Genomic DNA, 25,358 nt, shown 5'->3' on the forward strand with positions numbered 1-25,358 from the left:
AATAAGTATTGAACATGTCAACATCTACATCAGCAGGATGATGAAGATGAAACCAGTGTGAACATTTCAGCAAGACAATGATCCAAAACACAGCCAAAGAAACTCAAATAGGCATGGGCCGGTACAAGATTCTGATGGTATTATAACCTTGGATAAAAATATCACGGTTTCTCTGTATTGTGGTTACTGCTCCAGAATAAGTTATTTTTAAATGTCTGGGTATAAGACATCAACCCCCCCCCCATTGAAAACAATATATTTTATTTTAAGAAACATTAAAATATTTTGGACCAGTAGCTTTTGATAAAGAGGTTCCTTTTCTGCTGAGATACTGTTGCCCGAAATTAAATCGCTGTGAAAACGGTACACTGTAAAACCCCAAAATTTAAGGTAACTCAAATCATTCGATGAAACAGCTTGCAAAAAAAAAAAAAAAAAAAAAAAAACACAAGTTCAAAAACTAATTCTAATGAGAACTGTGAACTTAATCCATTTGGGTAAATGAAGCAATTTGAGCACAGTAAAACCCAATAAATGAAGACAACTCAAACCAACTGAATACTGTAAAACACAATAAGTTAAGGCAACTCAAATTGCAACAAACAATTTGAGTGAAAAAACTAATCTATATGAGTACTGTGAACTTCATTTAGGTTGAAGTAATGAGGTATTTAATTAACTCATTACCTTCAACACTGAGTTCAAAACTTTTTTCAAATGAGTAGAATTAACTTTCAGTAAACTTTAAGTTCACTACACTCATTTCATTTGATAAAGTTGTTTGTTTTAAAACCTTAAAAAAGACTTTCCAAATGGCAGTAAACCTTGAAACCGGTTATCGCCCCATGCCTACTCTTAAATTCTTTTAGAGAAAATCAACCTCTAGAAAGGCCATGCCAATCACCTGAATAGAAAATAAAGCTCAGATTTTATAGACGAAACTCACTCAACCATCGAGATTTTTACACTCTGTTGAAGCCTGTGAAGCATGTGACTTCATATTCCATAAGCAGCGTCTAAGCTACCATTATTAAAAAAAAAGCCTTTTATATAAAGTATTAAATACATTTCAGTAATTCATGACCTTGCGTAATTCCATTGTTATTACACAACTAATTTGTTTAGATTTTTTTTGGTTTTGTTTTGATGTTTGTATTGTTTGGGTTTTTACCAAAATCTGGTTCAATTCTATGTCAACAGCTCCTTTAGAAATATTATTCCCAGAAAAAAATGACGTGTTCAATACTTATTTTTCCTGCTGTATAGTGCGCCTAAGAGGACAAAATGAGATGGAAATTTCTTTCACAAAATGGTTCATGGTTTTAAATTGTTATTAAAATATCTTTTTACAAAGTTACTAGGTTCTTAAAGTTTATTTTTGATGTTTTCTTAAGAAAAAAACATTAGTTCTTACAAAAGTACACTAAAATGCTGGGTTGTTAAAACCCAAATTTGGGAAAATATGGACAATCCCAATGATAAAAATGAACAGTATTTTCATCAATATCTCCTTATGCATAATTTTACATTCTTACAAACTTTTTTGTTCATCCATGAAACTTTTTCTTTGGAAAACGTTTGATTTTTCTAGCAAATGTTTTGTTTTCACTTACAAAGTATTGGGATCTCTTGCAAACCTGTTGCGTTCTTTCACAAAACCATTGTGTTTATTAATAAAACTAAAGAATTATTCTCTAATTAAACATGGTTCATTCACAAAACATTTACTTTAAACCTTTGTGTTCTGTCAAAAGTACTGTGGGTTTGTCCTGATATGAACTGCTGTTCACCAAAACCATTGCCTCAAGAAAAACCCGTTCCTCCTGTCAAAGTATTGCGCTCCCCTGAGAAACTTTTTTTTTTGTGTACTAAGAAAACATTTTTTGTTTGCTTGAAAGTCTATTGCTTTCATCCATGAAACATCCTTCTTTCTGCTGCTTACTACGATTACTAAGTTTTTGTGAATAAACCCAAAGGTTTTCGGGGCAATGCAAACGTTTGTAATGGAACGCAATAGATTATTTCTCCGCATTTCATCTTTTTCCATCCCAATGTCCCCTTAGGGGCTCTGTAGTAGCACAAATGGTGTGAGATAAATTATGTGCCGAACTTTAATGCTTGGGGTTATGATTGTGTTTGTTCATATCGCAACAGCAAGCACCACCACCACTAATAATAATAATAATATTAATATAATTTCCACTTTTCAAAATAAAGACAACAAAAAGCATCAACCGAAAACTAAAAAGTGATCCAATCCCTCTCTTGATTGAAGTGCTGAGGCTCTTCCATCAGTCCAGCGCTGGCGAAAGGCTTTTCCAGAGCTCTCATGGCTCTCTCTTCACCCACAGGCTACTGGAGTTTGTTTGAGCACAGGCCTGTGGCTCTGCCCTTATCAGAGCGGTGCAGAGGAAAGAGCGAGAGCAAGCGTCAAGAGTGGCGCAAACACCCATGCGGGCGACAGGGTCAGTCGCGTCCCAAGCGGGGAGGCAGAGTCTGAAGTGCAAGAACAAACCTCATAGCCATTTTCCGCATGGTCCGCGTGATGCTGGCCATGAAGTCTTGTGTTTGAGTTGTTCTGCATCTCTGGGGAGTCCGACTGCATTTCTGTGCACACCAGCCAATCCTTGCCGATGGGACGCGGATAACCCACTTCAACCTCCATATCGCTGCCCGCCACACGCCAGTACTCCTTTCCCTTGAAGAAATATGACGCACCTGGGCAGAAAATACAAAGGAATAAAATACAGGTTGATGCTCAGAAAGGGTTTTCCAGACCTGCTTTCATCTAGCACACACACACACACACACATACACACACACACACACACACACGCACACGCACACACACACACACACACACACACACACACACACACACACACACAATTATGATTTCACTTTATCTTCTGCATTTTTTTTTCCTATTCCATTACTGTTTCAAAACCACCAGGAGGGATTCTAGGATTTGAGCCTTGGAGAGTTTGACCCTTAATTATAATAATAATAATAACTCCAGAGGATGCTGAGATGTGCTTTCACAGAGTAGTCACACGAGTGGTCAGTGTTAGATTCTTTGCAGTCTGAGAGTTGACTGGCTGATAACAGTTACATAAATAAACAAACAAAATAAAAATAACTATAACATTTTGAATTAAATGATTCATTAATCAAGTAATATAAGAGATTGTAAGTTGATGAAAAGTAAATAATTTAAATAATTTAAATAATAAAATTACAGATGAAAATAACGATTGCATATTTCGTTTGTTAACTTGCATGTCATGAAGCATGAAGCAAGGGTGAGACGTAGAGTAGCCCCTTCTTTTTTTAAAAAGTAGCCAGTAGTGTTGTGTTTTTATTCACATCTCTGCCAGGGAGAGCATCGAATGAAAAGCAAATGAGAAGCCTCTTGAAGGGGGTGGGGCATGTCCGACAATAGAGAGTATTTCATTGGTCAAGCTATGATAAGAAACTGAAGTTTGAGGTGTTCGTATACATGTTTATATCAGTTTTATATCTCCTAAATGCAGATTTTGTCACTGTTGTAGATCACACCAATATACAGTTGAAGTCAGAATTATTAGCCCCCCTTTGTTTTTTTCTTTTCTTATTTTTTTTTTAAATATTTCCCAAATGATGTTTAACAGAGCAAGGAAATTTTCACAGTATGTCTGATAATTTTTTTTCTTCTGGAGAAAGTCTTATTTGTTTTATTTCGGCTAGAATAAAAGCAGTTTTAAATTTTTAAAAAAGCCATTTTAGGGACAAAAATCAAGCACATTTTTTTGATAGTCTACAGAACAAATCATCATTATACAAATACTTGCCTAATTACCCTAACCTGCCTAGTTAACCTTATTAACCTAGTTAAGCCTTTAAATGTCACTTTAAGCTATATAGAAGTGTCTTTAAAAATATCTAGTTAAATATTATTTATTGTCATCATTATTAGAAATGAGTAATAAAACTATTACGTTAAGAAATGTGCTGAAAAAATTCTCTCCATTAAACAGAAATTGGTAAAAAAATAAATGGGGGCTAACAATACAGGGGGGCAAATAATTCTGACTTTAACTGTATAGATGTTAAAAAATGAACAGACTGAAACTAACATTAAAATACTTTTGTTTTAATTTCATGGGACATTTAAAGGTCCAGTAAAGTGCTTTAAAATGTGTATTTTTTTTTTTTCAATGTGTGAGATAATTTGAACTGAAACAAACACAGGGCGGGAAATAGAATAGCTCCTCCCCTTATATAAAACGATGTAAACTACATTTCCATCCACCTATTTTTATGCATATTTTGGACATGCGCATAAAAAACGGTTGATGGAAACGCCAAGAGATTCATAAAAATGTGCACAAAAATTGTATGTGTATAACTGAGTAGGATAAACTTTTAAGTAAAGATGTGCATAAACTATGATGGAAACACTTTTACCGAACAAATTCTAGTATTCACAATAAAAAAAGTCATGTGATTTTGTTAAAAGAGATCATGTGATGATAAATGTGTGTGAATGGACAAACCAGCAGGCTGAGCACACTGTAAAACACTGAAATGTTGTTTGGGTCATTCTAAAACGCCTTAACAATTTCAGTATTATGTTATAATATTATTAATTACTTCCAGAACTGTCAAGAGTGTCTGCGCTCCACATCTCATGCCTTCAAATGCCACCACATGTTCATTTCATGTCGACATATTGTCTTTAGAGGCGCAAGTCATTTGTTAAATAGAGAAACGATTGATGCAGCTTCTCCTGGTGCAGAATTCCATTTTTACTTTTGATATTTTGCGCCAGTTAATCAGGAAGTGACAATTTTTTTTCTCTTTGACTACTTGGATGGAAATGCTGCTTTATTTGCTTATCTTGTATGCGATATTCCAGTTTTGCGCAAAAATGGTTGCATGTTTGAATGGAAACATAGCTAGTGATTGTAGTTCAGCTCAAGCACATATAGCAATAGTGTCTTAAAGAGGGCGGGACATGCAAGGAATTAGAAAGCATTTGATTGGCCAGAAGATTTAATGAGATTTGGATGTTTATATGTCTTGATGCAAACTTTGTTTTGGAGTATGCTAGCTTATAGATATTCTTAAGACTATAAATATAGTGCTCAGCATATATAAGTACAACTCTCTATCTTTTTAATTCATATTTTTAATAGGAAGATATACAATATTGTGCATATATATATATATATATATATATATATATATATATATATATATATATATATATATATATATATATATATATATATATATATATATATAGATAGATATATATTAGATTAGTCAGTACTGAAGCCAATCAGAAGCTTATCTACCTAAATAACTTATGATAACGGTCCAAAAAACTACTACAACCAAATTTATATGCTATAGAAAAATATTAAATACAAATGTTAAAAGGTGAAAAGATTAAGAGAAGCAAAAAAAATAAATAAAAATTTTTATAAAAAAATAAAAAATTGAGAATTTTGTAGGTTGCAATTTTATTTTGCAACATTTTGCTTGAATTTAATTGTATTATCTATCAATTTCTAAACATGCTTAGTGACTAAAATATTTTTTAATAAATATATCTGTTTAATACATCTGTTTTGCTTAAGTAGACCAGGATACATTGCATGTATTCCCTGAGAAACGGATAAAAATATTAATTTTCAAAATGGAGTGTACTCAATTATGCTTAGCACTGTTTTTATAGCTATTTAGAACTTGAAGTAAGCATTACCTGAAAAATAATAACCAAAAATAAATATTTTTAACTTGTTCAGCATTGAATAAATCCTAGAATTAAATGTTTATAATTTATCTATAAACTGCTTCTACTCCCGCTGACAGCTGGAAGAAGAAATGGGTATAGTGTAAAATCCCAAATGGAGAGTCCCACATTTTACCACTTGATGAAAAGCTCTCCCTCTGCTTCAGCCGAAGACTTGCATTTGTAGCACATGAACGAGAGCTTTAGTATCTCTCTCTCTATCTCTCTCTGCAGGTGAAATTGGCCTTCATTGCTGTCTAACTGAACAGGAGACTGTCGGCTCCTGTGGAGCACGGGGACTGACACTTTAGAGTGTGGCCTGTTCTCAGCGCTCGTCCTGTGGGGTTGGCAGAGCCTCAGAGGAAAACACCTGATGAGACGACTTCTCTGGCCTTCATTCTGCCTACAGAGCTGCCACTGTGGGGGAGATCATCTGGTGAGGCAACTCGATCCTAAAACTGCTTGTGTGGGAATAGGCAATGTGTAAAACTGCACAGATGATTCCACATGGTGTATTAAATGGCATTACAGTTCATCTAATGGCCTCAACTGTAAAATGACATTTAAAAAATCTGCATGTGACACAAATTTAAATGTTATAGGTGTCAAAAGCAATAATTTTTGTTATACTGCATATAAAATGTCCTTAAAGGACTATTTTTATCATTAATATTTAACATATCATGAATATTTATCATTAAAAATTGTATCCGCTTGTTAAGTCATGACGTTCAAAGCAATCTCACGGCAATTTGTAACTTTTTGATTTAGTGGCTAATTCGTATCAATACTTTAACAATTTATAAAAAAATCCCTTCATGAGGGCCATCTGACATTATATGTATATATTGCGATCATGATTTTCTAAAGAATTTTAATCGCTTTGTAAACATTTTTTATTACCTTTTTTTGAGTCACACTTAACAAGCGGATTCTTTGGAGGCCCTATTTTCATTTAGTATCAACATGTATTTTTAGCAAAATGCATGTTTTTTTTTTTTTACTGCATGTGTATTTAAATGCATCTGCCATTGTGCAAATGTTACAGATCTACATTAATCTGTACAGAAATTTAACTTAAATTCCTGATAATTTTTTTTTACTTCTTTGAAAATCTCCTTTTTGTTAAAGATCTTTAAATTTTTTCAGATGTTTTTGATTCACAAACACATTTGATTATTAGCAATCTCGCTCAAAATTTTCTAAAAAGGAAAAAGTAGAGATTCTAGCCATATCCGCCTAGAAAATCATTAATTTTCCATCAGTCTTAGTACACTATGTAACTACAGCAGAGTCAAGCATTAAAGCAAGGACTATAGAATACACAAGATGTGTCACTCGTATAGTTTTGAATGGTAAAAAGTGTAACGGTTAATATGGCGAATGAAGCCCCGCCTACTAGTACAGGAGCCAATCAGTGGCTGCTATAAAGTGAAGGAACTATGACGTCAATTTGTATGCAAAAACCCGAGTTAGCATTTTAGCAGTTCCGGTTCCTTGTCCCAAAGTCAATGTGTTTTTTGAATTTGGTTTCAGTAAAATCGCTTAAATAAGGTTTGTGGCTAACACAAACTCCAGATACTTTCATGTTTTATTCTACGACATAAAACACACTGGTTACATCACACTCTTGATTTTTTAAATCGTTATGCATCTTTAAAAAGACGGTTGCTATCAAGTTGCTAAATGGGCGGTGTCGGAGACATTATACGTCATCGAGTTGATCTGGAAAGCAGCTCACTTGTGTTAGGCATTTGGATTTGTCTGTTATTTAAGTATTTTCATGAATAGTATTTTATAGTTTGTATAGTATTTTTCTAATCGGAGTTCATATTATGTGTAGATAATTCCCTCACTTGTAAAGACTGTCGAGACAGATTAATTTGTTGATCCTTTATTTTAATTAAACAACATTATGAAGATACTGCTTACCAGTGCAGCCTGTCTCTTTCCTGCTGTCTGTAATGCAAAAGTGTGAATAAGTGTGTAAAAATACATACATAATAATATATTAACATCATTTTAACGTGATCAAGTGATTTTTCGTCGTTTTTTTCTTCATCTGAACACATTTAACACCATCATAACATATTTACACCCCTCTATAAAATGTATAGCATACTGTATGTGACTGTATGGGCTGCTTTTTGCTGTGACATAAAAAGAATAGTTCTGTGTCCAGGACGGAACTTGCAGGCATTTGATAGTCCCTGAAGCATTTCTGTTGTCTGTTACTGAGGTAAGCAGGCTGTGTGTACTCGAACAATACACTTATTTAAATATGTCTTATGATAATACTATGTAGGCACATTTTTGACAGTTTTTAAACTTTTACAACAACCGTAAAGCAAAACAGATGTATTTCCCACGTGAAAATGGTATAAAAGGCACCTAGGTCTGTGTGTTTTTAGCCTAATGTTAGCTTTTCAATTCTTGTGTTTGCATCTAAGACCCAAAAGTGCTCAAAGTTGTATTTTCGTGTGAGGATTATCCGGCTGGACAAAATGTGTAAGTGTCATGAACAGTGTTTGAACACAGAGCTTATTATTTGCAATCTTCGAAAAGCTAATGGGAAAATCCTATAGGGATTTTATCGAGGGAACCAGTTTTATGCTAGCAGCTGATTAGCCTACAAGGTGACGTCATAGTTCCTCCACTCTATAGATGGTGGGTGGAGGGGCTTGGACCAGCCTTGAGTTTCTGCAGATTTTGTGTGATTCGAACGTTTAGAAATGAAACTAAAGACTGACGTTGATGTTGTTGTTTAATTTTGTTGGTGATTCCTATGAAATTTAATCATATGCTTGGCAAGCAATTTTGGAGAATTTAATGTTTCCCCGTTCAGTGTAACCACGGGGAGTGACACAAACAATTGAGGTAGGATCCAATTGCAGGTTTAATCAGTGGTCAGGCAAGCAATGGTCAATACAGGTGCAAACAGGTATATGGAGACAGTCCAGAATCGTAGTCGAATAACAGGCAAGAGGTCAGAGGGCAGGCAGCAAACAAGGACAAAAGGATAAACTAGGCTAAGGTCAAAACACAGAGAAACAAGACAAGGAAAACGCGTTGTAGTGTTACTATTACAGTTAACAAGACTCGGCAAACTGAATGAGTGTGTAGCTTAAATAGTGTGTGCAATCATTCTCTGACAATCCTCAGGTGGTGTGAGTGTAATCAGTCCAGATGAGGAAGCATGTGTGTCTGGGTGAAGTGCATGTATGAATATGTAGTCCAGAAATAGCGGAATTGTAGTCCATAAGTTATGGTGAGTGAGATCCAGCGATCAATAGAGTTATGATCGCTGGTGATTGTGACAACCGGAGCATACTGCCAGAGAAGCGTTTCAAAGATGGCCGTCGAGTGAAATAAATTGCCTTAAAGGGACTTTGTTTAAAGTCCCCAAGAAATCAAAACTAACCATATGATTTTGTTAGCTCACATTGCTAGTTTTGTGGTAAACAATTCATCTGTGCATGTCATTAAGAATAAAACAAGTTTGTTTTTATAATCTTGAAATCTGAAAATGCCAAAAATGTCAGATTACATATATCTTAAGAATTGGGTGAGGCTAACATATTTAACCATGCCCCTCCAGCTGTCAGATTTGACAAAAAACAGAAATGTTGAGCATGAGGAGTCTGTTAGGTTGTAATAACTCTCCCCAAACCCTTTTCCTGATCTTACTGAATGAAATGCCTACTTTACTACATCATTTCAGCTCACAGTGGAAAAAACAAGCCACGTCCCCTGTTGTTTCATTTAATATTCCGCATCATCATACGAAAAATAACAGTCGCAACTTCCGGTTCATGGGGCTTTTTTTTTTTTTTGAGTGCGATGCTAATGGTCTTATCCAATTCAATGGTTTATGGTAAGCTAAGCTAAAAGTGTTCCCGTCAGCCCCGGAAATTGAATTCTGATTTCATAAAGTGGAGTGATCCTTTAAAGAGGTTGTCATGATTGGACAAATGTAAAAACAGGTGTAAACAAGCATTCCAAAATATTTAGAGCTTGTCTACTTTTATCCACTTCCATAGTTAGCTGAAAATGCATTTGAATGGACTCTGCTTTTGTATTGTTGTCAAACACATTCAAACACCCACAAAAGACTAACTGCTTCTGTCAACTGAGATAATTCCTAAACATTTAAGAATGCGTTGTTGAAGCCAACTTTTCAGTTTGAGGCAAACAAAAACATAAAAAGGACAATATTCTCTTACAGTGCTGATTTCAAAACAAACCTACATGATTTATCCTGCAGTCTTTTCTCCATCAGAAATAGGCTTTCTAACTAAATCATTTTGGATTTTTGGATTTGCTGACTCCGGGTTGGTCAAACTGAATAAATGCGTTAAACACATGAATTATTCCATACACTCAATTTTGAGAGCACTGCGAAAGATAAACATGGAAAGAAGGATAAAACAGGCCGTGCATGTTTTCATAAGAAAGTGCTTAGCCATCAAAGTTTTGCATTTATTCCACACAAGCTCAATTCCTTTCCACAGCCACATATCAAATGCTGGTTCTTCATCCTCGAGGACACCATGAGGAGCTCGCCGCGCACTAGACACAATGGTGTGCATTAGACATGACCGAACATTATGCCCGTTTCTCCATTCAGCTCACATCAAAACTGCTGCTATGACAACCACACAATCAAAACACCAAACATCCTCTCCAAAGCAAATAAAATCATTTCTTCAAAGCGGACCAGGGGTCGTACAGCTGCCTACAATCCCTTTATATCATGAATAAAGTGCTACAGTTATTTTAACATGGAGATGTTGGTAAATGTGTATTGCATACACTCTAAAAAATAGACCTACAAAAGCGGCCACTAGCGCTGTACCCTTTAGTACATGTTTGTAGCTAAAGAGTGCATATCAATACTTTAAAGGGATAGTTCACCTATAAACAGTGTTAGGGGTAATGCATTACAAGTAACACAAGTTAGGTATTAATATTATTTTCTAAGTAACGAGTAAAGTAACGCATTACTTTTCAAAATTAAGTAATAATATTTGAGTTACTTTTTTAAAAATGTAAACAGAGTTACTTTTTAGATTATTACACTTTTAAAAATAGTTTGCTGAATTAAAATGAGTGTAATCACATTGAATCACACTCAATGAGAAAATGAGCTCGCTGCGGGAACAGACAAAAACCAGAATGGAAGAGCTTCACATTTCACTTCACACTGACAACGGAGTTGAGGATCCACGTGCAGTACTTTATGAAACAGAGAATGGTCAGGCAGGCAATGGTCATAACCAGGAGCAAACGGTAACATATTGGAAAATCCTAAAAGCGTAGTCAGATAACAGGCAAATGTTCAATACAGACGACAGGAAGGACAAACAATAAAACAAGGTGGGGGTCAAAACACGGAGATTAAACACGGAAAATGCTTTGCAATGTTATAGGGTATATACCAACAAGACTCAGCAATGTCTGTGAGTGTGTGTGTGCTGTTTGTATGGTCCATGTAATCAGTCTTGAGTAGCTCCCAACTGTGTGTGTATGTAATCAATGGAGAACTGGGACAGGTGTGTGTGTGTGGTCTTGAAGGGAGTTGTAGTTCATGGTGGCAGAATTGTAGTCTGAGTGAAATTGAATGTTCTCCAGCGATCTATGAGGGTTAGATCGCTGGTGATCATGACAAGTATTCTCATTATATTGAACACATGCAGGAAAAGGGCAAAGTCTCATTGGACAGTGATTTTACTGAACAAAAAAGACAAAAATACAGCAAAGTAGGAAACACATTTAACTTTCATTAATCATGTAAATCGGCAGGAAGTTCTCAAACCATTATTAAAAAAATATTAGTTTTTTTAAAAGTAAATGAAGATGTAGGTTATACAGTGTGTCGTTAAATGCAGAGCTCCTCTATTTAAAAAAAAGAAAAATACCCTGAGAACTCTGAAAGAGATCAAGCCTCAGGCAGGTATGAAAAAGTAATGCAAAAGTAACTCAAAAGTAATGTAGCGCATAAAAAGTGATGCAACTAGTTGTTTTTTTGGGGGGAGTAAACTAATATTAATGGATTACTTTCAAAAGTAACTTTCCCCAACACTGCCCATAAATGAAAATTCATCATCATTTGTCTCCACTTTTTTTGAATTTTACTACTATGGATGCCAGTGGCTACCGGTTTTCAACATTCTTCAAATTATCTTCTATAGACCCTTTTCACTTTTCTGGGTTTCTTAGTAGTGGAAGGTGTTATAGCTGGGTAAACTAAGAGCGCAGTGAATGGGAGAGTACACTAAATATTTTTTTTACACTCCTATTTGCTGAAATAATAAAAGAAAAACTCCTCGATGGTGTTTTCAAGACTTTCAAAAAAATAAAAATAAAATTGTGAGACTGATTATGGCAGTCAGAGGGGAGAATATCATCACATTTACTCCCAGCCCCATAAACACTGCATTAAAAACATAAACGGTAATTATTATTATTTTTTTTGTAATTTGACGCAAAGATGACATAATATACACATAAATGCATATAAATTTTCTTTCTTTTTTTTTTTTTGAAAGTCAAAATAATAAAAACTTTAAGATTATGAAGGCCAATGTGTCATAACAGTCTTGTGAAAAGGGTCTATTGTTTTCAGCTGAAAAAAAATGTACATAGAGCAAATCTTCATTATTGGGTGAACTATCCCTATACAGTTCAGCTTTGTTTTTCTTATAGTGTATAGAAGATAATATGAAGATCAATTTAATTCCATAAAGTGCATTGTGTTTGACATTGCATCTCTGAGCGATGCAATCTCAGCTTGCTTCATAAAGGCTGCATCCAGATACTGTTGAAAAAAGTAACTAGTTGCATTACTTAGTTTTGGTAAGTAATGGGTTGCAATACTTTTGAGTTACTTTTACATTACTTTTTTGACCTGCCTGATGCTAAATCTCTTTCAGAACTTACATTTTTTTTAAAATAGAGGAGCTCTGCAATTAACAACACTCTGTACAATCTTCATTTCCCTTAAAAAAAAAACACATGAAAAATTAAAGTAGGATAATATTATTTTCGAAGAACTTCCTGACCCCAGAGCTCTACATTTCGTATATAGAGATTAATGAAAGTTTAAAGCAAAGCTGTTGCTACTTTTGTACTTTTTGTCTTATTAAAATGTAAAATCACTGTCCATTCAGATAATCCCCTTTTCCTTTTCTTTCATGTGTTCAAAATAAAGAGAATATTTCCATCGCAGAAATGTAAGGCTCTGCCATCTTCCTTTCTGTCTGTTCCTGCATTCTCTCATTGCGTGCGGGATTCAACGTAACAACGATTATTTTATTACAGCAATTTATTTTTTAAAAGTGAATTAATTAAACTGAAAAGTAACTCGCATTACATTTTTATTATACACTACATGACAAAAGTCTTGTCAACAATCCCAGTTGTAAGAGTAATAAGTAATAACTTGACTTCTAGTTGATAATTTGGAGAAGTGGCAGAAGGTCGATTTTTCTGATAAATCATCTGTCAAAATGCATCCCAATCATCACAAAAACTGCAGAAGATCTACTGGAACCAGCATGGACACAATATTCTTACAGTAATCAGTCAAATTTGGTGAAGGAAAAATAATGGTTTGGGGTTACAGTCGGTGTGGGGGCCGTGCGAGAGATCTCCATAGTGGATGGCAATATCAACAGCCCGAGGTTTTAAGACATTTGTGCTGCCCACTACATTACAAACCACAGGAAAGGGCAAATTCTTCAGCAGGATAGCGCTCTCTCATACTTCAGCCTCCACAATAAAGTTACTGAAAGCAAAAAAGGTCAAGGTGCCCCAGGATTGGCCAACCCAGTCACCAGACATGAACATTATTGAGTACGCCTTGGCTAAAATGAAGGCGGAGGCATTCAAGATGAATCCAAAGAATCTTAATAAACTCTGGGAGTCCTGCAAGAACACTTTCTTTGCCATTCCAGATGACTTTATTAACAAGTTATTTGAATCATTGCAGAGATGTATGGGTGCAGCTCATATGAGTCATACACAATAGTAATTCTTTTTCCACTGCTGCATGACTTTATATTCTATACGATACATTATTTATGTTAAGTGACAAGCAAGTCAGATTTTACTGTCCTAATTAAATAATTAAAAGTAATGATCATATTTTATTTTGATAAAATAAGCATAATCTAGAGGCTTTTGCCTTGCGTATAAGTCACTTCTGATACCAAATGATCAACTAGAGGTTATTATTTGCTCTTCCTAAAACTTGGAATTATTAGACCCCCTGTTTATTTTTTCCACTTTTCTGTTTAACAGAGAGAAGATTTTTTAAACATTTTTTAACATAATAGTTTTGATAACTCATTTCTAATAACTGATTTATTTTATCTTCGCCATGATGACAGTAAATAATATTTGAATATTTGAATAAGATATTTTTAAAGACACTTCTATACAGCTTAAATTGACATTTAAAGGCTTAACTAGGTTAATTAGATTAACTAGGCAGGTTAGGGTAATTAGGCAAGTTATTGTATAACAGTTGTTTGTTCTGTAGACAGTCAAAAAATTGCTTAAAGGGGCTAATAATTTGAACCTTAAAAAAGTTTCATAAAAAATTTAAACACTGCTTTTGTTTTAGATGAAATAAAACAAATGAGACTGTCCAGAAGAAAAAAATTATCAGACATAATGTGAAAATTTTCTTGTTCTGTTAAACATTATTTGAAAAAAAAAAAAAAAAAAAAAAAAAAAATATATATATATATATATATATATATATATATATATATATATATATAAATAAATAAATAAATAAATATATATATATATATATATATATATATATATATATATATATATATATATATATATATATATATATATATATATATATATATATATATATATATATATACCCTATAACCGTAATGTAAATGAACACAGAAAGAATGAAGGCTACTTTACATTATGTCTTTTAGTATAATAATTTTTTGGACGTATTTTAGTACATAAATGAAGTTTAAATGATATAAATGATACCTTGACAAATATCTAATTATTTTTCATTTGACTTATTTTGGGCTAAATTTACACAATAAACATTCTTGAAGACTATTCCATAAACATACCCGTAGTTAACATGAACTTACTTTCAAGCAAAGAAAAAGAAACAATTTTGGTCCATTTCCCAAAAGAGACTAATTGAATGTTTACATGTTATAAATGCTGATTCCTATTAGCACTTCATTAGCATATCAACAGCCTTAAAGCCACCAGACATGCTCCAAATTTGATATAATGGTGTCTTTAATGAGTAACTTCCTTGGCAAAGCACTTTCAGCAGCTTCATTCTGTATTGCCATGCTGTCCTTTAACTATAGCTGAACCACTGTAATCCAGTAAGGAAATTCATGTCACTCTTTTTTTTCAGCAGGAAAAGCAAACAATTCATTTCTGGTGGCTCAACAAGATAACATCTAGAAGAGCTGCTTAAAATTCAAGAGGCATAGCATGACTCGTTATACTTACTGTCAGACCACCTCATGGCATCATCCAGTTGAGCCGGGATCCCTTTCCACAATGCCATGTCTTTTGGGTATCCGAGGTCCATGCGCCGCAGATGGTCATCGTAGCGCCAGTATCGGTTGTCCTTGAAGAAGTAGGTCTTCTCATTGTGCTGCCAAACAAACACTGCATCCACTCCTTCCACCGGCAGGCCGAAGTCACTGACAGAGCGGGGGTAGCCTTCTTCTACATTATTATCCTTGAACACCCAATACTTGCCTCCTAAAGAAGCGAGAACAACTTGCTGTCAGGTGGGAAATAGGTTTCTTTAGCAGCAGAGCAGATTAGAGAAAACAGTCCCGCTGTGAAATACATTTAAATGCTGTAAATACATAACACGCGTTCCTTTAACCTTGCTGCTTTTGAGCTGAAATTGGATTTGTGCTACTTAAATCTTAAATCCAAATTCAGAAAAGCTGAGAATTTTTAAGTGGTCTCAGTTTTTTTTTCCACAGCATTATATTGAATTGAACATATTTTAAGATATTTTCACACAATAATCATACTTAAACATGGAAATAGTGGTTTTTGTTTAGTTTTGTTTGCTGTTAAAATAGAAACATTATTTTTTAAAACTTGTAGGTTTTCAAAAGCCTGCATTTTCAGGCGCCTGAAAGACTGTTGTTGTGTAAATGAATGGTCAAAACACACGAAAAATCTGTATATGTGAGTTACGAGGACTCTTCATAGGCATAATGTATCTTATACTGTAAAACATTATATAGCCATACCCTACCTCCAACCCAACCTTCACTGGAAACCTTTGGCAAAAATTTAGGGCTCTAGTTTGATGGTCCATGCGCAGAGCGCAAAACACAGGGCGCAAATGCTTTCAGGGCGAGTCAGAACGCATTTTTGCTAAGTTAAGGACGGGAAAATCCGCTTTGCGCCATGGCGCATGGTCTAAAAAGGTTGAGTTTATTTTCTTAATGAGTTATAGGTGTGTTTTGAGAATAAACCAATTAGAGTATCATCTCCCATTCCCTTTAAGAGCCAGCAGCGTCGCGCCATAACGCATTTTGACGTAAAGTAAGTTCACTTTCGCTTTTGCTCTCGTGGATAGGGAAACCTTTACGCACAGACATCAATTAGCCTATAAATAATAATTTTGTTTGTTAAGCGCAAAGATTTGTTTCAAAACTATTTCTAAATTCAGTTCTAATTTCTAGCAAATGAATAAATGAACAATAATAAGCAAGTGTGTTCAAAATACTGAGTTATTTCCAAATACCCCTGCCATGCCCCATATGGTCTAAAATTTGACAGGTGGACGAATCTAAGCTTGTTTTTAATAAAACAAATATAAATATGGATAAAATAAATAATACTGCTAATAATAATAATATTATACAAAAGCAAATTGAATTAACTGAAAAAGCCTCCCGAGATGAAGAAGGTAAGGCAGTGGTTTTTAAATCTTCATGTAGGCTAGAAATCAATATGTAATTTGTAATATTTTAATCATCTATATTTATATCCTGTATATACCCTTATTATATATATATATATATATATATATATATATATATATATATATATATATATATATATATATATATATATATATATATATATATATATATGTCCTTAAGATATTATATATTTTTCAAATGTAAAGATATTTGCGAATTGCTCTGCATCTTGTTTGTAGTGTGTAAGCCAGGCGCATTTTACGCCAGACAATAGGCTGACTTTGTTCTGGTCTAAAGATCAGACTATTTACAGTTTCTCAAAATAGCAATGCGCCAAAACACGCCTGCTTTTTAAGACCAGAACGCCTATGGGCGCACATTTGAGCGCAAATGCATTTGCTATTTAAACAGTGTGGCGCAACACCTCAAAATTACCCTTGCACGCGAGCTAAAATTACCAAAAGACTATTGCGCCGCGCCTTGCACCACATTGCGCCGGGTGTATGATAGGGCCCTTATTGTCAAATGGTCAAAGGCAAAAAAATAAATATATGATTTAAGTGAATTATAAGGCAGGTCCTCGTAAACCACCTTACCAAAGCAACACCAAGTCATACTCATGCCATTATTCAATTTTGTGTCCTCACAAACCACAGGTATATAACAGGTTCTTTTTACCTCTGTGCTTTTGAGCTGAAATTGGATTTGAGGCACATCTTCAAAACATTCTTGCATTATATATTTGAAGGACATTGTTTGCTTATAGTCCAATTCTTATTACAAATGACATTTACATATCTCAACAGCGTTACGTTGTCAGTCAATCAGAGAATTTAGCCGAGCATGTGTGTGTGTGTGTGTGTGTGTGTGTGTGTGTGTGTGTGTGTGTTTATGCTGCAGGGAGCATTTTATCTAAAATGTCTGGAATTAGTACATAATGAGAAGGTCTTTTTTGTGCAAAATCATTTGAAAGAGCTTTTGATAGATGTTCTTGATCTCTTTAACTGTGAACTTTTCTTAGATTACTGACTGCCAAAAGCAACAAAAACACAGTATTAAACTGGATATTTTCTGCACTAAATATGTTGTGCAAAACTCAACACCACCACTCTAAAGCCCAATTCAAACTGCAGTAATAGATGCCAGAAAATGCAGACAGTGACCAGAATACTGTAAAGATTTGGACTTTTTCATAGCTGCAGATCTGATCAATTTCTTTTTATCCGTTTGTTAAGTGTGACGTCACTGTGATGACGTGCAGCTGGAAGGGCATCCACGGCAAAAAACATACGCTGGATAAGTTGGCGGTTTATTCCGCTGTGGTGACCTCAGTATAATAAAGGGACTAAGCCGAAAAGAAAATGAATGAACGAATTAAAGGCATGGTTCCTGCAAAAATGAAATCCTCTACTCACCCTCTACTTATTCCAAATATGTTTGAGTTTTTGAGTTTTGAAAAATGTTGGAAACTTGTAACCACTGACATCCATAGTAGGATTTTTAAAACAAATATTATGGAGTCTGTAGCCGTTTTCAACATTCTTAAAAATATATTCTTTTGTGTTCAACATAAGAAACAAACAGACAGATTTTTTTTTATTTTTGGGTCGAACTATTCCTTCAACTACTCCATTTTTTTCTAGCTCTCATAATGCTTTCTGTGATTTATGGTAGTAACTTCATTTAAGCTGTAAAGATCTCTGATTTAAAAATAAAAAACTGCATGATGAGGTAATTTTTGTTCTCCACAGTTTATCAGTTTAATGTTAAAAGACAACTTATTACAGAAATGAAAATTCTGGATGCACCTGGTCAAAAAAAAAAAAAAAACTAAACTGAAAATGCTTTGTAATACTTATTTATTATTTTTATTAAATAACAAAGTAGTTTTGAAAGACTTTTTTTTTAAATTGAACTTAAATTACAAAGACTCTTAAAAACTCAAGGCATTACCAAAACCAATTAAACTAATGTGCCGGGCAGTGACTTTTTTTGTTTGACTCAAATTTTTTTTCCTCATTCAGTCACTCAACCAAAAAATACATTTAGAAAATTTGGAGCTTTTCTACTTATTAGAATTAGCAAGTTACTTTTAACAGACTGTGAGTAACCATAACAACCCAAAACAAGCTTTACCACAGCAATATGGACATACAGTTAAAGTCAGAATTATTAGCCCCCCTTTAATTTGTATTCCTTTTTAAAATTTTTCCCAAATGATGTTTAACAGAGCAAGAAAATTTTCACAGTATGTCTGATAATATTTTTTCTTCTGGAGAAAGTCTTATTTGTTTTATCTCGGATAGAATAAAAGCCGTTTTGAATTTTAAAAAAATATTTTAGGGTCAAAATTATTAGCCTCTTTATATTTTTTTCGATCGTCAGAACAAACCATCGTCATACAATACCTTGCCTAATTACCCTAAACTGCCTAGGTAACATAATTAGCCTAGTTAAACCTTTAAATGTCACTTTAAGCTGTATAGAAGTGTCTTGAAAACTATCTAGTAAAATATCATGCACTGTCTTAATGGCAATGATAAAAGAAATCAGTTATTATAAATGAGTTATTAAAACTATTGTTTAGAAATGTTTTGAAAAAAATCTTCTCCCTGTTAAACAGAAATTGGGGAAAAAATAAACAGGGGGGCTAATAATTCAGGGGCGGGCTAAAAAATCTGACTTCAACTGTATATCGAATATATACCATACTGCCATACTGTAGGCAATACAAAGAGAAAATAACTTGGAGGAACAAAACACAGAGAACTCAAAAAAGCGTTGCTGACATACTTGTGATACTAATACATGTTAAAATAAGTGTAATGTTAATTTCATGTTGGATACAAATATAACACCATTTAAAACATACCTTTCACTCAATTTTAGATATGATGTCAGTATGGATATGAAGTATTTGTATAATGTGCAGCTATATTATTAAATTAAAAATAAATTATTACATATTGCTGTGGTTAAAGCATTTTAATGACACAGAGGCAAATAACTGAAGAACTTTAACAGACCATGGAATAAAAATTGATTTGTTCAACTCCTTGTAAATGAACTTGCAAATAATTTTAAACACTTTGGGTAAAAAATATTGATTCAATAGTGTTAAATCAAGGCATTTACCTTTAAAGAACACGATCTTGTGGTCTCCGGGCCTCTCGTATACAGCATCCACACTGTCCAGGTTGGCAGGTAGACCCCTCCAGAAGCGATGGATCTGCGCAGGCCGTAATGACACCAGGTGCTTCTCACGTGTCAGACGCCAGAAATACTTCCCTGATGAGACGTTTGACAGTAACAATGTGGGATTATTTGTGTTTATGTAAGCTTATGGTGTAATTATGCGCTATCGTATGATGTATAAGGGGTAATAAAGCGAGGAATGCGCGTGTGCCCCGGAGGCAGTGGGTAGGAGGTGCCCAGCTGCTAGAACCAGCCATGCAAATACAGTGCACAAATAATAATATATCAAAACACAGATAGCGCTAGTGTGCATCAGCGCAATAATGACTAAACCTTTTAACAGCAGTCTATGTTTGGGGAATTCAGTGTCTTTACATTATTATTTTAATAATCTGTTTTTTAATAGTCCTTTGAAATTAAAATTAAGTTTTTTAAGTTGTAAGTATCATTATTGTTAGTTTTTAAAATATCTATAAGCTAGTGTGCTCCAAAACAGGGACACAATTTACATTTAGAAAATTTAAAACTGATATAAATATGTGAAGCTTAGAGTTTATCACTTCCACCTAAATGGATCAACAGTTTTGGTTGGATCAAGTCATCTCATACTTCAGTTTCTCATCAAATCATAACCAATCAAAAGCTCTCTAGTATCTGACATGTTCCGCCCCCTTTAAATGCTTCACATTTAATGCGCTTGAGCTCAACACTTTTCACTAGCAGAACGTTGATAATGCAAAATGCTATTGGCTTATTTTTTTTAAGGGGAGGAGCCAGAGTATGTCCCATTTTTTTTTTTCGTGTTTTGGTTGAGCATCATAAAACATTGAATAAAAATGCACATTTCAAAGCTCCTTAAAGAACCTTTAATTAATATCATCAGTACTTTGATTTGCACATTAAAACTATCTAAAAGACATTAGAATTAATGTTTAATGTATTTTTACCATATCAATATGTATTGTGAATAATCTTTAGTCTTTCTCATCTATCAAACTGTCCATTTTTGTAGCATAATACTTGTCTATTAAAGCATTAGAACACACACACACACACACACACACACACACACACACACACACACACACACACACACACACACAAATATATCTATTTATACATATGTGTGTGAGTGGAATGCTTTAATAAACAAGTATAATGCAACAAAAAATATATATGACAGGACACAACATTACTGAAATTTATTACATTTTAAATTTAAATTAATACTTAAAAAGGTCTAAAAAAAAGTCAAACTATTGATATAAAATATAACAGAAAAAAAGATGTTTTATTACAGATATTTTATGGGTGGCATGGTGGCGCAGTGGGTAGCGCTGTTACCTAACAGAAAGAAGGTTGCTGGTTCAAGCCTCAGCTGGGTTAGTTGGCATTTCTGTGTAGTTTGCATGTTCTGCCCGTGTTCGTGTGGGTTTCTCCCAAGACATGGGCTATAGGTGAATTGGTTAAGCTGTAGGTAGCTGTAGCTGTAGCTGTAATAGGTAACTGTTCATAGTGTATGTGTTTAAGCCCTGGTTCTCCAGGTTGGGGGTTGAGCTTTGGGCCAACTACCCACCTCGTAAAATGTTATGTTATGAAACAACAACATGGTGCGGCTAAATATGAACTTCAATATAAACGGCCCTGGGAGTAAGTAAGTATTACATATATTTTGCAGTTTGTACACACTCTAATGCCAATTACTGAAATGCTAAAAATTGTTGAACATATTCTATTAATATTAAATTACCTTAAGTCTGTTAAAATAGTGATTAACTAACTGATTGAAGAGTTATAATTTTTTAAAGTCTAGCTACTCAATAATAAACTAGTTGCTAAAAATTAGTTGAAGCTGGTTTAAAATATTTACAGTGTACACAAAAAGATATATGGAAGGCAACATTTGAAGTGGATCATCAATAAATCACTGGGTTAAGGACAGTTAAGGACAGTTTTGAAAAACTATTTGATCCACTTCAAATGTTGACTACTGTATATTATACCTCATTCATTTTGCTTACCTTTAAAAAAGAAGGCTTCTCCTCGAATTTGGGCTACAGCATCAAAATGGCTTGTGCATCGATCTGGGGCGTCACGGGCAGGTCTACATAAAAAAAAAAAAGGAATGAGCCAATGTTTTAATGACAGAAGAGGACAAACCTTTCACTATAGTAGAAGTGTTTGTGTTTCTACATGACTGAATCATTGATTATGGAAGGAATATTCGACGACAGACCATTGAATTACTTCAAATTTATGCAAACCCTGAGGTGGTCATATATCTTCAGCGTAATGCAGAATAATTTTAGTGCTGCATAGTTTAGAATATTTCCCAGTACTGGGTTGCTGTTGAAAAAAAAAGTGGCACTTCAATTGACACAAACAGAAAAAAAAATACTAAGCTAGTGTAAAACAGTTTTAGTGGACATGCGCACTACAGGCCAATTCACACCACACAAGCAAACAATAACAAACAAGTTGGCCATTGTACTTAAAAATTTTATTTATAAATTACTGTCATATTTACAATGCTCCAACAGTGGCTACACACAATAATAATTTATTAAATATTTATTTAAATGGGCGGTTCATTCTGCTGTGGTGACCCCTGATTAATAAAGGGACTGAGCCAAAAAGGAAATGAATGTGTGAATGATTTATTTAAATGATCCTACTCAGGGCTAAAAACACATGGTTAAAAGTCTGAGTTTGTTGCTGTTTGTTGGAAAACTGACCGAAGGCAAAAGATGCTGACAGGAGTAAAACACACTGATCCAATAAACTCAAAAAGATTTGTTGGTTGGCATTTGTCTATGCAGTGTGAATTGCCCTCATTTGTCAAGCCTTTAGTTAGCACTAGTTTCCATCCAAAAATGCCAATTAAATTGATACGCAAAACTGGAATATTGAATAAAAGACGTGTGAAAAAAGAAACGTTTTCATCCAATGAATCAAAATCATAACTTCCTGATAAACTGGCGCCAAATATCTACATTAAAAATGGAATTATTTATCGAATAAAAAACGTTTATCCTACTCAGTTATGCGCATGTGTTTTTATGCACATTTTTTAAAATTGATAACTAAACTAAACTAAACTAAACTAAACTAAACTAAACTAAACTAAACTAAACTAAACTAAACTAAACTAAAACTAAACTGTTTGCCTCACAGCTGACATCTTTATTTATCTAAAAAAAATAGTTTTCCTAAACATCTGCTACTTTTTTATCATAATTTAGCATCAGCAGAAAGCAACTGCTATACTTTATAGCCACTGCCCCATACATGTTTTATCACAAGTCTTTACAGTATATAAATATTTTTGGCAACCGATAGCTACGTGCAACCAGTCTTGGATGTCCCTATTACATGCTTGGTTTACGTTGGCCCAAATGAAGGGAGATGTTATCACCTGCTTGCAACAGAATCTCTTCAGCGTTTTATCCCCTCGCCTAATGACTGACTTAGCACTCTGACGTGGCCGGGATGCTAATAATGGAGCAATTATGGTGACAGAGCTGCTTTTGTGAGCTGGAACTCGCCTGACACTTTATTAACAAAGATCTTCATTCACAGCTTATTAGCTGAGCTCTCTGCGAGGAATATATTACTGACCTTTGTCAAACTAAATCTACCTGTCTCTCTCGAAGATGGAGAGAGAGAGAGAGGAAAAATAGAGAGGTGCGGGCAGCTAAACGCTTGCTTACCAGGAGTCATGAATTGAGTCTGTAATTTGTGTCATTCGAGCATTTGCTGAGTGTAGAGTGAATTATGAAGTCTGTGCAAAACTCTCCTCCAGAATGATGGTGTGATTTGAAATATTGAAGGCGTGCTGATAGGGGAATGTAGGGATTTGTGGATGCCAGACTTGTTGACTTACGGAATTGTGGATCTGTTTTCGGGGAGGTCGAGCAGGACGGGTGGCTCGGCTGTTTGTGAAGGGTCATCTGGCTTGAGTGTGTGTGATACAGAGTCCCGAACACCTGATAAAACACAACCAAAACTTGTGGGAATGCATAAAACACCAGGCATATTTGAAAGGAATGCACACTAAGTGCATTCTTGACTTATTGAGAAATATCGCACAGAGATAACAGCCTCCGAAAATGAGTTTTGCTGAACTCCGATTTGCTGCCTAACAAATTTTGAGTATTGTATTTTTTTAGAATATGAAAGTGACTTTGTTATCTTAGAGGTGTTATACGAGGACATATTTTCTTGAGCACAAACAAAAATAAAGACAAATCAGAGCATCTATTAATTGATCAAAAACAAAAGAATTGAACCCCTGTACTGTTCACTGTTCATACAATGATAAAGAAAATGCTAACACATTCAAGTACTAATTCACTAGTAACTAAAGGGTTACTGTCTGCCTATAATTAAGATATTGCCTGTTTATTAGTACTTATAAAGTGTGATCTTACTTCACATCCCTAATCCTACTCAATATCTAAACCCAAGTACCTTATTAACTATTAAGGGGTTAAGCAGTTAACAATCAAATCAGAGGATCGATTAATTGAAGAAAAAGTAATATATTACTGCTGTTTTGTTCACTCTTCATAAAATGATAAAGAAAATGCTAACACATTTGTTTAAGTATAAATTCGCTAGTAACTTTTGTCTTGTTACCTGCTTATTATGATGATATTGGCTGTTTATTAGTACTTCTAAAGTGTGATCTTATTATACATCTCTGATCCTTCCAATGAACTAAACCTAAGTACCTTATTAACTATATATAAGCAGTTATCAGAGATTAAGCAGTTAACAATCAAATTAGAGGATCATTGATTGAACAAAAATAATAGCATATTTCTCCTGTTTGTACTCGTCAACGCTCCCTAATTTCAGGGGATTCTCCTGTATTTTCCAATTCTATCCCGCTTTCATCCCATAAAGGCATTTTTTTTCATATTTCTCCTGTATTTTCAATGTTTCTATGAAAGGTGGCAATAAACATTAATGGATTGATCCTCCCTATACACAAACCGTACAGCCGAACCACCAGGGGACGCTTTTTGCTGATAAATGTGAATCTATTCTGTGCTTTCATTTTATTTAGGCATGAAAACACTTTGAAATAAATATAAAAATTGCAGAATTCATTTCCTTTCTATTACAGGCGCCATTGCCCCTCCTATGCAATCCTCAAAACAGTCAGTTCATGTAGCAGTGCATGACTGTTTCTCAAACAGATTCTGTACACGTGTTCTGAAGCAGAATGAAAGTGGACACTCTGGGTTTTGGGTATGTGTTTGAATAGACATATACACATAATAATAATAATAATAATAATAATAATAATAATAATAATAATAATAATAATAATGAGAACAACATCTAAACATGTCAATCTTGGTAGGTTTTCTTTTAAACATAACAATTTTTGTCTTAACCAGTTAAACGCTGCC

At 34.2% G+C, this 25,358-nt stretch overlaps 1 protein-coding gene across 2 annotated transcripts in view; it reads right to left on the minus strand.

Moving 5' to 3' along the window:
* Positions 1-325: 325 nt before the first annotated feature.
* Positions 326-25,358, minus strand: part of mmp17a (matrix metallopeptidase 17a) — a 227,214-nt gene continuing 202,181 nt past the window's right edge. For both annotated transcript variants that reach the window (XM_073935110.1, XM_693509.11), the window contains 5 exons: positions 23,822-23,924; positions 21,960-22,042; positions 19,879-20,031; positions 15,296-15,553; positions 326-2,718 (listed from right to left, as the gene is read on the minus strand). In XM_073935110.1, coding sequence (XP_073791211.1) covers positions 2,396-2,718; positions 15,296-15,553; positions 19,879-20,031; positions 21,960-22,042; positions 23,822-23,924 — 920 coding nt within the window. In that variant the 3' untranslated portion in view covers positions 326-2,395. The remainder of the gene's footprint in view (positions 2,719-15,295; positions 15,554-19,878; positions 20,032-21,959; positions 22,043-23,821; positions 23,925-25,358) is intronic.

This window comes from Danio rerio, chromosome 21, assembly GCF_049306965.1.
Source record: "Danio rerio strain Tuebingen ecotype United States chromosome 21, GRCz12tu, whole genome shotgun sequence".
Taxonomy (NCBI): Eukaryota; Metazoa; Chordata; class Actinopteri; order Cypriniformes; family Danionidae; genus Danio; species Danio rerio.